The sequence below is a fragment of the Raphanus sativus genome, chromosome 5 (assembly GCF_000801105.2).
Source record: "Raphanus sativus cultivar WK10039 chromosome 5, ASM80110v3, whole genome shotgun sequence".
NCBI classification, from domain to species: Eukaryota; Viridiplantae; Streptophyta; class Magnoliopsida; order Brassicales; family Brassicaceae; genus Raphanus; species Raphanus sativus.
This window is the reverse complement of record NC_079515.1, coordinates 21567266-21584115: the sequence shown is the minus strand read 5'-3', so window position 1 is coordinate 21584115 and position 16850 is coordinate 21567266. Positions and strand designations below refer to the sequence as shown.

The window sequence follows — 16850 nt, the reverse complement described above, 5'->3', positions numbered from 1 at the left end:
TTAGTATGGTCATGTATCATGGGATTTGTCCTAACTCCCCCTCATGAACATACTCTAATTCGTGGTGCTTGAGACAATAAATTTCCTTGTGCATAGATATAAATTGCACAAACGTGAGATCTTATGGGATAGCGTTTGTGCCCTTTTAAATCTTTGCATCATAATTCAGATGGCTAAGTATGGAAATGCCATCTAAGTGATAAGTTTCGTGGGTCAATCAAACATGATTATGATTTTCCTGGCTATTTGCCTAATATCATATTGATCTCTAGATCAATAGAGAATGTAGTCTCGACCACTTAGGCAATTTTAATTTAGGTACTCTTATTCCCTTTTGCCCATTGTTGGAAACCATATTCTCTTCTTAATTTCAATGGGCCTTATAGGGTGAATATAATGCCTTTTAGGCAATGCCTTGGTCGGACCTCTTTTCCTTTCTTTCAAGGAATGTTCAGTTGAGTTCAAGAGTATTTTATGCATCATAATAGAGCCTAGATGGCCGAGCATGTCGTGCCATATGTTAAAGGCTTCGCTGAACTCTTTGGAAAGTGATTTGGGGTATTAACCCGCAATCATATTTATCTTGGCTCAATGAAGGCCTGTAGATATAGTAGGTATAGTCTCTAGGACTTTCCTTTAGCCTTGGGCATTTTCATAAATCATAAGGAATCCTTTCTTTCCTTTGCCCATAGTTTCAATATATATAGACCATTCATATGAATGTCTTTGAAACTTTGATAAATTCCACTTTGATTTATGTGGAATGTAATGCATTAGAGATTTTTCAGATGTGTGCCTTTAGGCATCATGAGGTTGGACTAGCCATAACATTGAATAAAATATCTTTTGTCTCTTAATGTAATGTGGCTTGCTCCACTATAGAGAACAAAGAAAAAGTAAAATGATGTCGAAATCTAGTTGGCTTCTTTAAGGCAATATGAAGTCTCATTATTCAAGCTGATCATCATTCTCATGGTCGAAATCATTCGCACCATCTAGATGGACCCAATGGGCCATAGGGTTCTTTCCCTTTATGCTCTCCTGGTAGAGTTCAATAAGGTGTTTGGGAGTTCTACATTGGTTGGCCCAATGTTTGTTCAGCCCACACCGATGGCAAGCAAATTTTGGTCGAGGCATGGGTATTAAAATCGGACTTATACCCACGGCTATGTTGATAACCTTGGTCTCGGCCTCGACTATGAAGTGACTGTGGGTGATATCCACGCACACTCTTGCCATCTTCCATGGCCTTTTACATGGCCATAGTTTGACTCTTTCATATGGCTCTGTGGCCGTATATGCCTTAGGCAATGCCTTAAATTCCAGGAGGCCTCATCTCACTATTCCTCATGAGTAACTCATTGTTTTGTTTAGCAAGCAACAAACAAGAGATTAAATTTGCATATGTAGAGGAACTCTTTTCTCGGTATTATTGCTGAAGCAAAACATTGCTTGTGGAATGTAAAGAATTTCTTCTCTAACATGTCAGCATATGTGATAGTCTCTCCACACAGTTTCAACTTTAAGACTATCATAAATAGAGCCGAGTTATACTCATCCACAGACTTATAGTCTTGGGTCTTTAGGTCCCTCAAATCATATAGGGCCTTTGGTAATAGCACCGTACTATGGTGATCATATATGGATTTCAGTTTTATCCAAAGGTCCAGTGGATTCTCAATAGTGAGATATTGATCATTGAGACTTTCAGTAAGGTGATGACGTATGATTAAGAAAATCACCTTGTATCTATCTCAAAAGTGAGAAATTTAGATATAGTCACCAAGATTTAGATTTCAAGATGATTTTCAACATCTGAATATTTAACATTGCTTTCAAGCATCAAGAATTTATGTAAGCAATAGAAGCCTTAATTTATATGATTTAATTTATATGATTTAATAATGATTTAATAAGGCTTTCCCCCCAAATCATATAATATAATTGCTTTAAGAAATTCTAGTATGACAATGATCAATTGATCATTGCATCTAGTGATCCTTTTAATTAAAATTCAAATTGGATTGATTATATATATGTATATAATTTCATATAGGGTTTCCAAGCCCTTTAGAATTTGAATAAGGATCAATCATCATTTTATTAAATGGGATCAAGGAAGATTAATGAAATTAATCACAATGGTCGAATGATAAATGCATGGATCAAGAACTAATCGGATGTATGTTCTGTCATTAAGCATTGGACCAAAATAATATAAATGTGATTCTTAATGATGGGGATATTTGGTTTTCAAAGATCATAAAATAATAACCGATCCCATCCCTCTTTTACAGGGTAAACCAAGACAAGAAAATGTCTAAACCAATTTCAATTAGATTTTTAATCAATTGGTTTCAAAGCTGGTTAATATTTTAATAAAGACAAGCATGCTTAGTTCTTAATAAAACTATATAGAAATGATCAGTTCATGATATGTGAATGATCTAACAATTTACTTATCCATGTTTGATCAGTTTAAACAGGTTTATAATTTCAATCAAAGCAAACATGCTAAGTTTAAATGAAAACCGATTTGGTATAATTAGATGCAAGCAGAGTGAATCATTTAGATGCAAGCAATATGAACCATTTTAATTTATATGAACTATTATCAGGATTGTCAATGATATGCAAACATAAAATCAGTCTTAGCAATATGACAATTATGTATGGTCAGATTTTATACAATATGACAATTGCATCCAAAGTTGGTTCAAGATGATTCAAGATGAACAGATGCAATCAAGTATGCAACAAGATTACTATATAATTTAATCATCAGGTTCAAGCATTGTACTAGATCAATATTTAACTAGCAACCTATATGATCAGTATTCAATATGATATGAAATCTATTCAAGGTTGGTTCAATTATCAACCTATATGATCAAATGATTTCATGCATATTTATTCTATCTTATGACATATGAATTTAAAATCAAGACTATATGTTATAAAACTTTTATAAACATTTTCAGTCAAAGATATGCATTCATTAAAATCAAGCAAGCATTTATAAAATCGATTTTCAGTTTATAAAATCTGATTTTGCATTTAGAAAAGTTTTAAAACTCTTGACAGATACAAAAAAAAATATTATTGGTCAAGGAGATGCAATGAATGATTTAATTTCAATTTTATGGATGGGTTGACTGAATTTGGGAGATCTGACCGAAAGTGACACAGAAAAGGATTCATGGATTTTTGTTTTGGCCAGATTATACATTCATGTTTATCACATCTGGTAAATTGGCCAAAGCATCCATAGGTTTAAGCTATCTCTAATAGTTTATGGTTCATAAGTTTTTTTTATAAACAAGATTCATATAGATCTTTAGGTGATTTAATCTGTTTTTGAGATACTTAGTACCTTTAGAGAATTATAACTTTTATGGATTCAAAATAATTCAGAATAAGTTTCTTATGGATCAATGGATCATAGAATTATGGATTCATATAGATCCTTAGATTTCTTTTCAGATATAATGGTGTTCTTAGATTTTATGGATAGATTAGTTTACCATTTTACACCACAAGAATCTGAATGGACCACCATGAGAGAGAGCTGATCCACGGATGAGCTAGTTGAGAGAGAGGTGGAGGAGTTGGCCGGAAAAACCATGAGTCGGCGGCGCGGATTGTTTATGCGATTGAAGACGCGTCAGAGATCGGATCGACAAGCCGTCTTCGGCAATGGATTCTTCTCGTCTTGGCCTTCAGATTGATAGGTGGATCGTCGTCTGGCTCCACAGGGTTTGAGAGATATGGTGGTTTAAAGTTGCGCCTGGAATTAGGATTTTCTTGCCGGAAAAGATGGCCGGAAAAGAGAGCTCAGGTGGAGAGAAATTTCTCTGGTGGAAAGCACTTTCGTGCTAATAACGTGTTGTAATCTGTGTGAAATGTGGAGAGTGAATTGTGAGGAATGTTGTGTGTCTTTCTCATTAGCCAACACCACTTTATATAGTGGTTTGATACAAGAGTTTACAAGTGCTTTACAAAGAATAAAATCTACACATTAATTACATTGACTACATTGATGTCATACATGAAGACTTGGTCAAGGTGATGATAACGAGGTTGACTGAGTCTTCTCATCTCGGACTGGTTTGTAGATGAACCGATATAGATCGGATGTAAATCTCCTTGGACTTCCTCTTGTACTTGTTGGACTTGTCTAGTACTTGGTTATGGTCCATCCACACAATGAGTATTATAACACTGAGACTTTTTTTTCTTCTTTTTTGATCAAAAGATAAGAGGCTGAGAGCCTGAGACTCAACACTCAAACTAGGAGGTTGAGCCGAACCGGAAGGCCTGACTACTTATGTAAAGTACTTTTGTGTTTAAACTGAAAAGAAAAAGAAAAATAAAAAGGAAAAGAAAAAGAATCCAGAGAAACTAAAGACTTCGAGTTGTACGAAAAAAAAAAGAGACAAAACACAAAGAGTTGCAAAAGTTGGAGTTTGGTGCTTGAATGGATCGTCTTCGTTTACCCAGATCCGACCGCATTCCAGAGGCTTCAATATGTGAATTGATAATTTTCGGGTCTTTCTCGTTCATGTTCACGGGATTTTTCTCGGGCTCTACCCTATACGCATGTTTTTGTACTTGGCCAGATCCAAATTACAATCCACATCATATTATGCTTCCGAGGCCTCTCTACCTATGTTTTGGCCTAGTATTCGGATACATGTTCATTCGGATCAGCCAAGAGATTTACGTGAACATACATAGGAAGGTGAGTAGATTGATAAACTATGTGAATTCATGGATGGTTAATCATTCAACAAAAGAAGAAGAAAAAGGAAAAGGAAAAGAAGAAGAAGAAGAAGGTTGCTGCCCAATCTGCCTCGAAGATCTGCAAAGAGGTTCCAGTGGTGGTGTTGTTAGGCTGCCATATTGTTTGCATAGGTTCCACCGTGATTGCGTTGATAGATGGCTTCTCGTGCGTCCTCGTTGTCCTTCATGCCGCCGTTTTGTTGCGGTTCCCAATAACTGATCAGTGAGTTGGATATCTTTATGTAGTGTGTCCATGGATTTAGGCTAATCTTAGTTTTTTTTTAGGGTTACTTCTTCACTTTTTTCTCTCTCTAAATAAACCTTAGACTGTTACCCCAGCCTAGTCTCACCTGTCCTTGGTTTGTCTCCTTAATTGTGAAGAAACCCAACTTGTTATTGTCTCCTACACTCTTTGTATTCTCCACAGGGGAGAAAACATTTGGTGTCTTGATAAATTTTTTTTTTTTTTTGGTTTATGGTTATGGACAAGGGAAACGATGCAGTTGAAGTAAGTCCCCATATGAAACTACGTTCGTTTCTTAGTTATTAAGATTAAATTTGCTGTTTTCAGGGGTTTTACAGTAAATTGATTGATGAGACTGCATATAGAGAGAGTCCATGTTAGAATCAAATATCCTCAAAATGACAGCTGAGAACCGAGATGAAAAATTCTTGTGTTGATTATCATGGACTAGACTCACTTGATCAAAAAGAGATTCGTGAGATTCAGTAATGCACTTGTAGCTAAACTTGAGAAATACTTAGACTAGAATTGTCTCTTAGCCTGTTTATTGCTAGGGAAAGACCGCCATCAAACTGCTTTGCTAGAAGCATCAGGTCATTCGACTTCTTCGGCCTTATAGCTCTAAACATTACAAAGGCAATGAATCGGGGAAGGGAAAGACATTACAGTCTGATTTGATCCTTGGATGTCGCAGTCTGAACAACTCCTTCCATACGAACACAATAGAGATATGATGGTAGCCGTTTAAGAGATTTTTTTTTTGTTAAACCTAATTTTAAAGACTACACATGATATATTTTGAAGAAAAGAAAAAATAAAAAGAAAAAAAAAATGGGACCCATATAGATAAGGTTGAGACTAGGTCAAGACTCAAACGAGGAGGTTGAGCCGAACCGGAAGCCAAAAAAGAGAGAGTTGCAGAAGTTCGAGTTTGGTGCTTGAATGGATCGTCTTCGTTTACCCAGATCGGACCGGATTCCAGAGATGTCAATATGTGAATTGATATTTCCAGGGTCTTTCTCGTTCATGCTCACGGGATTTTTCTCCGGCTCTAGCTTATACGCATGTTTTGGTACTAGGCCAGATCCAAGTTACAATCCACATCATGTTATACTTCCGAGGCCTTTCTACCTACCTTTTGGCCTCTTATTTGGCTACATCTTCATTCGGATCACCCAAGAGATTTACGTTAACATACATAGGAAGGTGAGTAGATCGATAAACTATGTGAAATCATGGATGGTTAATCATTCAAAAGAAGAAGAAGTCGAAGAAGAAAAAGGAAAAGGAAAAGAAGAAGAAGGTTGTTGCCCAATATGCCTCGAAGATCTGCAAAGAGGTTCTGGTGGTGGTGTTGTTAGGCTGCCATATTGTCTGCATAGATTTCACTGTGATTGCGTCCATAGATGGCTTTTGGTGCGTCCTTGTTGTCCTAAATGCCGCAGTTTTGTTGCGATTGCCAACATCTGATCGGTGAGTTGGAGATCTTTATGTAGTGTGTCCATTGATTTAGGCTAATCTTAGGTTTATTTTTAATTGTTAATTCTTCACTTTTTCTCTCTAAGTAAACCCTATCTTGTTGCAGAAGCCATATACTTCTTCTACTTCTTTTTTTTTTGCTTAAAAAGCCATATATATACTATTTGCAAGTGCCTTTTACTTTTACAACTTGTACACATGATCCAGGCCTATAACAAAAGAAAAGCAAAGCTCGATCGCTTCATTATTTATTCTTCTCTTAAGACTCTCTCTCTCTCTCTCTAGCGCTAACTTAGACGAAGACTCTTGGAACGGACTCTTCCGGCTTGATGTCAACCTCTCGTACCTCCAACTTTAGCCCTTTGCCTCCTCCATTTGCCAATGGATGGATCCCATGGTCTGGTCCTTTCATATAAGTCCTTGCCTTTCTCTCCTTCTCTACCGATATCCCAAACCGCTTCTCCATCTCTGCATGTTCATCAACGCAAAGTTTGTATATATGATAACATCATACATGCATGATTCCCTAACATAACAGGTAAATAAACACACACTACTACTTAAACGAATAAACTAAATGACCGAGTTACCCTTTAACATCTCCGGATAAAGTTGTCCGTCGCGAGTAACAGCCATCATAATATTAGGTAAACCAATTGGGAGCTCATGCCCCAAATCCACTTGCCAGAAATGGTAAACTTTTCCATAACTCTTAGCCACTTTTTCAACATCTTGGCGTTGAATTGGTTCGGGAACACCGGGCATGAACAAGAACCCGCCTTTAACCTCCCACTCGTGAGAGTGCCAAAGCTTCTTCTCATCATCAGGTAATGTCATGAAAAGCTTCTCTGTCACTATGTACTCCAAACCTATCAGACGAGCGTTGGCATCAGGACCGTCGTAGATCAGACACTGACGCATGTCCTCGTTTATGTGACTGCAGAAATGATGTGCCTCCACTTGTCGGGTCATGTCATATGCATAAAAATGAAACCTAAATGCGCAAAAAGATAGTCAACCTTTTTTGATTGTTTGCGAGGAAAATAGACACTCGAGTTTCATCCATGCATGTACATAACTCTAAATTACCTATGTTCACATAGGTTCTTATGAAAAAAAAGAAAAAAAATCTTAAAAAGCATATCTTCTAAACCTTATTTGTATTTTTCAGATGCAAACTTTTTTTCCTTTTCCTTTTTCTTTTTTTTTATTTTCTTTTATTTTTTCGTAAAATTGAAAAAAAAAACTAGCATAGATTATTGATGTGCTTAGTTTCTTTATTGGTAGAGAAAGAAAAATAAACAGTACTGTATATAGATAGTAACTGACCAAGTATTCAATAAAAGATATATACACACTGCGTTTCATATAATTAAAAAAAAAAGAGAAGTTTGATCGTAAAATAGAAGAATATTGATATGTATATTGCTGCAAATAGACGATTGCTAATCAGTTTTATTGATTTAAGAATCGTACGCGCAGAAATGGTGGTGGATTTGGTTAACCGGAGCGAAACTCTGTACAGCTGCAGCGGCCGTGTCAACCATGGAGGTTCCTGTCTTCGTTGGCTCTCCTGGAACCTCTGGTCCAGCTTTCGTCGACAAATGGACTGCCTTCTCCATTGACCAAATTAATTCTCGCGTTCTCTCTTCCAAATTCTGTCTGATTACTTAACTAAGAGGCAAGTGAATGAGTCTGGTCTTAATATAAGAAGTCGAGATGTGCATGGACCTTGGCACGTGACGTGACAAACGTTGAAGGTATCACAGAGTATGCGTAGCTTATTTGACTTCAACTTGTGATATATAGAACTGTACAAGTAACTAGTGAGAAATGTTTTGTCAAGATTATTAAGATGTGTCAAGAGATTCAGAAACTTATGAAATAGTGAACAAATATGGTGATACGTGTAGGCTTTGATATGCTTACACAAAAGATTTCATGCAAAGAACTTGATGCATATGTGTATTACGAATTAATGTCCGAACACCTATCATATTGGCGATATTTGTAGGGAGAGAACATGAACTTGTTTAGATGAAAATGTGTTTGGTTGTTTTGTTTGGTGAGCTGAATAGCACATGAGAGAAAAGTGTGATCAAAATGTGTTTGGTCGTTTTGATCGAAATGTGTATGGTCGTTTTGTTTGGAGAGAACGAGAGAAGATGAACTTGTTAATGCTCAACATGTTTTGACAATACAAACTTTATATAGAGACAGAGCCGGTCCTAAGAATCTAGTGGCTGGAAGCAAAAATAAAAAAAAATGGCCACTTTTTAAAGAAAAAAAACAGAGGAAAACAAATTATTAGCAGAAATGAGGAAAGTGAAGTTCGAACCTAGGTTAGTAAGACTGTGGACACACACTAGACCACTAGACTAAAAGACACATTGATATTTTGTGGCCGAAATGTTTTTATATATTGCTCGGCCGGACGCAATCGCTTCTTCCGCGTGGTCCAAGGGCCCGGCACTGTATAGAGAACACCCACTAGTATACAAATGACTACACAAGTCTCGTAACTACACATTTTGATACACAAGATTACAAGCTTCTTGATACTCAACAGTCCCGTGACTACAGAAGATTACAAACCAGAGTATAGAAGTCACTAGACTACACAAGTCCGTGACACAAGAAAAACACTACACAGTGACTATAATTATCTAAATTTTAGTATAGAAAACATAAAAATATATATATTAGAAGAAATCTAAAATCCACTGGCATGGAAATATGGGCTTAGTAATGATAGCCCATTAGATTTCGATGGTTCGTAGCCCATAACATATGCAAAATCAAAAGGCCGAATTTTCAGTCCATGTGCTTCAATCTCTTCAGCAATTACGCGACCTGAGATTCCTTCACTCACTTTTTTATGTTGGTGAACGAATGAACAAAGGGTATTGTGGATTTGTTCAAATGTTCTTTGTCTATATCTTCTGGAACGTTTTTTTTTTGTTCATTTTATATGCAATCATATTTGAATTATAGTTTCTTTTTTGTTAAAGAAATTATAGTTAGGATTATTTGTGGAAACTGCTTTATTAGTAGAAGACAGGTAACATCAAATACTTATAAAAATTTAGAACATTATTTAACCAGATCATATAAACTGGAATAAAGGCGAATTAGAAGAAACTGATGAACCCAAATGCGAAAAGAGCAAAGAGAAGAAGCGAAAGCTTGAGAGAGTCTGAAGAGGAAGGCGACGAAGCTGAAGTCTTTGGTGGCTCCCTCGGGTCTCCTCCATCGCGCGGTCCGGGAAGATCCGTGTCTGCTCAATGTCAATAAACTTGAATAAATTAGTACCAAATGATGAGAAAATGCTTAGAAAAAACACTTTTTAAGTATTAAAGAAAATGTGTGCTTTACCATCATCAGTCATGCCATCAGGATCCATCCAACTTGTCGGAGAAGTGGCCGGAACGAAAGAAGCAGGGCCTGCTAGTAACGTATATTAATGAATAGTAATAATGAACTTAGTTAACGCTCGGGTCACTAAAAGTATCTACTGAACATTTACGGGTCCTTCGGGATAACCTGGTCTAGGCGATGTCAATAAACTCGATAATGTAAGTAACAATTTATGAGGAAAATGTTACTTTACCTTCAGGATAATATTGGGTTTGGGTAGGAGGAGAAGTGGTTGGACCGAGAGACACAGGCCCTGTAAGTCATAAACATTGAGCTTATATATTAATATTTGGAAAGTAATTCGTAAAGAGATTAAACAAACTCAGTAAAATTATCCGTACAATTTACCTGGAGAATAAAGAAGTGATGAAGAAGCTGCGCGATTTCACAAATGTTTACGTTAAGACAAAAAAAACAAATCGAAATTTAAAAGTATAGATATAAAACACCAGAAACAACAAAAATAATAGATTCAATATTTCAAAAAAAAGAAAAAGAGGATACGTACCTTCGCATTGAACCGGGATACCACATGCACGAGGAAGGGAGATGGCTTGAGTTCGGTTAATAGGAAGATCGAGTGGCACGTTTGCGGTTACAATCAGACACAAACAGTCCATACCGGTTCCGGTTAACGATTTAAGGGCCCCACAACAATCCGAAGTTGGAGAACTAGCACCTCCAGTTAGAAAATGCATGCACCCTGTAACGCTAGAAAGCATGGTTGGTGAACATGGAGTGTTGATTTGAGCAAAACTCATCAGTATTGGAGACTTTGAAAGTCGAGAGAAGATTAGAGCTGAGATTAGAAAACATTTCAAATCCATTTTGTTGTGTTTAGTGGTTTTGGCAAGCTGAATCTTTTTTCTCTGTTCAAGACCAAATTGTCATGAGGTTTTATGATTCCTTGGGCGAATGATATATATAGAGGATAGAGGAAGCTAATAAGGTAATAGAGGAAGCTAATAAGGTAATTTATGGAAGTTGGTTTTGATTTTGACTTTTGAAGCTCAACTACCTTAACTAAATTTACCACTGAAAGCTAGTTTTCTAGCCTTTAGGTTTGGTTCTGTAAACAAAGTCCATCTATCATAAATGTTTAATCATATAATCATATCATAAACGTTTGGTTATGTATCTTTCAAATCGAATCTCATCTCGTTTGAGGATATATATACGCAAATATTAAGGTCGTATAGCAATAGCCTATTAAGCTGTAGATTAAATTTCATGATTAATATATATAGTAATCGTAGCTAAAACAATGGCTAAGAAAATGTGTGCTATGTCTCATAAGAGATTACGATGATTTGGTTACATATTTTAACTATTAATTAAATCAATAACACTATGGTTTCTTGAAGCCAAAACGTTTAGAATTCTTCTCGAAAAGACATAAACATACAAAATACATCGATGATTCGAATAAAACCCATATAGACTAACCCGAAAGGGCATAAAGCATACAAATCATGCACTTGAGTTCGTTAGTTAAGACGTACATTCATTGATTATTTCTGGTTATGATAGAAGTTCCATGAATAAATTAAATTAATACTCCAATATATTAATAGTTCTTGCAAATGTAGAAAGAGCTTGTGAAGTGTTTTGGATTAGTCGTAAGGAACCATTAATCAGTGTTTGACGTTTCGTTAAATTATTGCTTATGCATGCAATTATAGTCATCGTTTGCTTTTCATACGTACACATATATAATTCTAATTCATTTCCGAATGAAAGGGTACGTTAGTCATTTACGTGAAACAAACCCGCCAAAGTCAGGAGACCGTTGAGGACTCGACATTTAAAAATTCAAACTGATGGTAAAATAAACAAATAAAAACAAAATCGGGGAAAACTAAAAATATAAGGAAGTTACAAAATCACCCAACAAAATTCAGAGGAAAGATCTCAATCTCATCCTCGTCGGAGCATACCACCACCCCGTCGAAGACAACCACCGTCTCGACGGAGGATTCATCAGAGAGAAGAGACAGTAACTGCGAGATCTGCCTCGACAGTCTCAACGCAACGCAAAAAAAAAAAAAAAAAAAACGCAACGCTCGATTTCTTGACTTTTAAGCGTACAGAAAAGCTCCCTCTCCAAGCTCTCTTACGTCTCTAACTTCAAATCCACTCCGACGACTTCGTTTGACGCTTCGGTTTCTCCCCTGAGATTGGTAAAGAAACCGAAAAAACAGAGAGTGGATCAGTGATTTGCTCTGTTCTGAAAGTGGTTGTGCTGGCTCTGTGTTTGGAGTTAGGGTTTAGTCTGATGCGAAAAAGGATTTTAGAACCTGAGTTTACAGAGGAGATGGCGAGGAGAGATCTCATTCTGGTCGTGATGTTTGGCGAGAAAGTGAGAATCTTGGAAGATGAGTTAATGGGTTTTGCTAAAAGTGGAAACTTCTTTTAGCTTGCAGAGGTTCTAATTATGATTGGAGAATCAATCAAGTTAGTTTATAAGCTTAACCCTTTAGATTCCAATTGTATTTGTTATCAGGCCGTCTTATCAGGCCGAGTAACTGAGGTAATCCATTTAGATTCAATTGTCAATGCTTTGTTTGTTTAGTATTTGTGGCTTGATTGAGTTCACTTCGTCTCATTGTTCTCTTTATGTTTTTGATGTTCTTCTTTGAAGTGGTCAGAAGGGAGATTCGGTTACTCGGTACGTGAGGCCAGGCCAACACTTCGTGGGGGAAAACTAAATGGAGCACGTCGGTTCTGCAACTAGATCCCGACACATGGGTTCTTCAGTATTAGCCTAAGCTCGGTGATGGAGAGTTCGAGTTTGTTGTCACTAGCAACTTATTTACTGAAGCACATGATGTTTCCAAGCAGCAAAGAATGTTAACAGGGAGCTTTTCTGGATGTCTTCAGCCTCAGTGAATTTGTATACTGGAGCGGTATCAGAGGGTAGCACAATGAAACCAACTTAAAAAAAGTTAAGGAAAAAAAAGGGTAGTCATGATCATGTATGTCCTTGTGACTGTTACTGCCTAGCTGTTTCATATTTGAAAGATGTCATTTTTTGGTTAAGACATCTTTTGACAAGATGTGTTTTAGTATATTCATGTGTATATCAAGTGAGATAAAAGCTTACAAGAATCACTAATGTCAAAAAATCTTAAATCACTTCTGTGAAAACACAGTGAGATTTATAAACTTCGATCATTTTTAGCTGAAAAGAAAACTTATCATTTTCGTTAAAATAAACAAATTGACTCTAAAACTAGCTGCTTCATAGGGGTTGGTAAGTCCAAAATAATGTAACATTGCAATCAGGCAGTAATTACTTATTTAGAGGGTTTAAACTTTAAAAACGATCCTGAATCGGACTGGGACTTATGGCAAAATCTACAATGGAGTGTTATGGTGAATCTTGATGTTCACACTCGACAACTTTCACAACTTCAAGAATCATGTGAAATCTTGATATGTCTCCCACAAATGGAGCTTTTTTGTCGACAAGTTTTTACATGTCCCTACAATAACAACCCTTAGTGATATAGATTGATAGAGAGATAGATACCCCCCAGCCCAAGGAAAGCAACCACACATTTCGCATTTGATGAGATTCCTCTTATGATAAATCCAATAAAACTATATGATGATTTCAAAATAATACAAAAGTAGAAATTGATCCTAAAGTACATTCCAAAGAAAATGACAACTTGTGGGCTAAATAATGTTGTACCCTCTATCTGACACCTTGACACCACTTATTATTTACACACCAAACAATGACAAGGTCATAAAGGTCCCTAGTATTAAAATAATATTTATAACTTCCCATACTATTGTCGAACTAGTATGTATGTAGTATCAATATTTGTTTGTATAAATATTATATGGGTATCGTTGTGTGACTTTTCACTCACCCAGATCCCACTTTTGACAGTGGCTATCATCGATATAGATTGATAAAATCCAAGTATCACTGTTGGTTAAAGAAAGTTGTCATGTATAGATTTCTCAAGTAGTATTCAATGATATTAATTGGACATTTTTTTTAAAAAATAGCAAATATGGATTCATTTTTCAAATATTTATCAGCTCTTCCTTGAGAGAGATCAGTTTTGGACAAGTAGGCATGTGGATTCAATTAATACAGTTTATTTGGTTTGATTTTTGGTTAATTCGATTTTAAATATTGGACCTAACAGAAAATTTTCATTTCAGTTAGATTTAGTTAATTTCTGTTAAAAGTTGAATAAGTTCAATTAGGTTGTTTGGTTAAATTCGATTAGTTTAGTTTTGGTTAATACGATTCGAAATTTAGTTAGTTTCATTCGGATTTTTTGTACGGTTTTATTAGAATTTTATTGAGGAAAATAGAATATCAAAATAACTGATTATCGATCCAAACCAAAAACCAAATATTAATAAAATAATTAATGAATTTAACCACATTCTAAACCAAAAGTTGAACGGAAACCAAAAATTTTGGTTCTGTTCGGAAATACTCCCAGGCCTAGGGACAAGCATCGACGATTTAATTTGAGAAAGACATTATTGGACTATAATTTAGTTCTTGAAACGAAACAGTCAGTAGGGTTTCTATGTAACATATAAAAAAAACTAAAATTGGAATTTGTTTTAAGTTATGCTTGTGGAACGATTCTTGTGAAAGAGCACATTCACCTAAAAATTAATCGGGCATCATGTCATCCGGTGAATGTCTTGCTAAGGAGTAAGTAAAACCAGATTTAACGGTTCAAAATAGTATTTTGAAGTGAAGGAAAAAAACAAAGCTTAGTTAAGATGAGAAAAATTCTGAAGTGAAGTGAGTCAGTGTACTTTGCGCAAACATCGATCTCTCGTCTTCGAGTTATGAGACGACCACACTTTAGGCAATCCAAGAAATTGCCTCCTCGTGAGTATTGCTGTGTTTGAAAGGACAATGATTTTTCTTCTTTTGCATTTTTTACTGGGTATATAATTTTGGGAGTTTTGCAAATATGATTCAAAACTCAAACTCAAATACAAAATTAATCCAAAGTTTTTGCGGAATTTTTATTTTCCTTATTCACTCCAAAAAGTCAGATTATTCACAAAAATATCATTGTTATTCTTTTTTCGAAAATGGGTATTTTACTCTTATCTCTTCATCTTCTTCAAATATTTACAATATTGTCATTGACATCGATACACCAACCTCCATGAAAAACCAATTTGAAGTTTTTAATGCACATAAAATCAATTTACATTTTTTCTATCTCACTTATTATGAACTAAAAACAACATGTGTTTCACTTTCTCTCTTAATTCATCCTAAAACATAAGATTTTGATTCTAATTTTTAATGGTTCAAATAGCCATTCAAGTTAATGATTTTTTGTGGATCGCTTTCGTTTGAGCTTCTGTGTGTTTGGAGAAGAACTATGTATGCTAAACAAGTTATATCGCTGGTCGAAACTATAAAATCATTTTTTTCCAGATATGTTCGTCAGAAAACTTCCGTGTAAATCTTCTGGCAGTAGACGACTTACACGGAAGTCTTCTGGTCAATGCAGATGTTAGTTTTGCAATTGATTTTATATGTATTTTTAGATACGACTTCTATGGAAGGCTTCCACTTTTTTTTGTTGACAAAAAAAATTCGAAAAAACCAGAGAAGACTTCCTGGTTAGTCATTTAGGATAAACAGGTTAATTTTGCATTTGACTAAATTGTGTCAGAAATTTAACATTTTCTGGACGACTCCAGCAGAAAAATAAAACTTCAATATTTAATTATAATTAGACGACTTCCATGTAAGTCGTTTCAAGTTACTTTTGTAATTGAAAAATAAAACGTAAATATTTAATTTTATCTAGACGACTTATATGGAAATCTTCTGTAGACGACTTACACGGAAGTCTTCCAAGATTTTATTCCGAGATTTTGGTCAAACCTTGGTTATTACAAAAGACTTCTACTTAAGTCGTCTACATGAAAACTTTCATGTAAGTCGTCCAGATAAAATTAAATATTTATATTAGTGATAAGGATAGATATTCATGAGATAAGGATAGACTTGTATCGATAGATGTTATCCCCTTGTATTTAGGATCTCAAGTCTATCTCTGTTATTGTATAAATACTGAACACGTTACAATGAATAAACCAACACAAACAGTTTGACATGGTATCAGAACCTCCTCTTGACTCTTGATATCGATTTTTTTATTCTTTCTTCTTTGCTCGATTTCAATAAGGAATCATGAGCGGTGAACAATCTATTGTTGCAGCCAAAGACAAATTGATGTCGCCATATTACTTGCATCCCGCTGATAACACGGGGCAAGTCCAGACGCCAATCCTCCTCAACGGTGCAAACTATGAACGATGGGCGAAGTTGATGACCAACTCACTTCGCGCCAAACGAAAGCTAGGGTTCATCGATGGAACTCTAAAACGACCGTCCAGCGATTCTGAAGATGCAGAAAAGTGGGACATGGTCAACGCAATGATCATCGGATGGATATACAGTAATGTGGAGCCCAAGCTACGACCTTCCATCTCTCTTGTCGATAGCGCCAAGGCTATGTGGGCGAGTCTTCAGCGACGTTTCTCAGTCAACGATGACACTCGCATCCACCAACTTCTAGCGGACATAACAGCCTGCAAACAAGATGCTGACACGGTTGAGATCTTCTACGGCCGACTCAAAGTGATGTGGGACGACCTATCTGACTTAGAAAAAGGTTTCACATGTTGCTGTGGAAATTCTGAATGCAACTCAATGGTACAATATGAAAAGAGTCAAGAGAAAGTACGAGTTCATCAATTTCTTATGGGATTAGATAACTCACGATTCGGGACAGCTCGATCAAATCTGCTCAGCAGACAAACCGACATCACTCTTGACACTGTGTACTCCCAAATAATTCAAGAGGAACGACACTTGAACTCAATGCGATCACAAGAGGAACGAGCCCCAGCA

General features: G+C 36.0%; 2 protein-coding genes across 2 annotated transcripts; both read right to left on the bottom strand.

Annotated features, from left to right (window-relative positions):
• Positions 1-7052: 7052 nt before the first annotated feature.
• Positions 7053-8127, bottom strand: LOC108860959 (oil body-associated protein 1A-like). Its single transcript, XM_018634792.2, has 2 exons — positions 7982-8127; positions 7053-7499 (listed from the first exon to the last, which is right to left on the bottom strand). Exons 1-2 carry the CDS (start codon positions 8125-8127, stop codon positions 7079-7081), a joined length of 567 nt encoding a protein of 188 aa, XP_018490294.2. The 3' UTR covers positions 7053-7078.
• Positions 8128-9545: 1418 nt separating this feature from the next.
• Positions 9546-10795, bottom strand: LOC108860821 (non-specific lipid transfer protein GPI-anchored 21-like). The gene is made up of 5 exons (XM_018634669.2): positions 10431-10795; positions 10271-10297; positions 10116-10175; positions 9881-9949; positions 9546-9782 (listed from the first exon to the last, which is right to left on the bottom strand). Exons 1-5 carry the CDS (start codon positions 10747-10749, stop codon positions 9637-9639), a joined length of 621 nt encoding a protein of 206 aa, XP_018490171.1. The 5' UTR covers positions 10750-10795; the 3' UTR covers positions 9546-9636.
• Positions 10796-16850: the final 6055 nt, after the last annotated feature.

Coding starts and splice junctions, on each gene's coding strand:
- LOC108860959 (XM_018634792.2), bottom strand. CDS start 8,127: ATGGAGAAGGCAGTCCATTTGTCGACGAAAGCTGGACCAGAGGTTCCA. Junction 7,500..7,981: donor ATCCACCACCATTTCTGCGC/GTACGATTCTTA, acceptor TTGCGCATTTAG/GTTTCATTTTTATGCATATG.
- LOC108860821 (XM_018634669.2), bottom strand. CDS start 10,749: ATGGATTTGAAATGTTTTCTAATCTCAGCTCTAATCTTCTCTCGACTT. Junction 10,176..10,270: donor ATCACTTCTTTATTCTCCAG/GTAAATTGTACG, acceptor TATGACTTACAG/GGCCTGTGTCTCTCGGTCCA. Junction 9,783..9,880: donor TGATGGCATGACTGATGATG/GTAAAGCACACA, acceptor GACATTGAGCAG/ACACGGATCTTCCCGGACCG.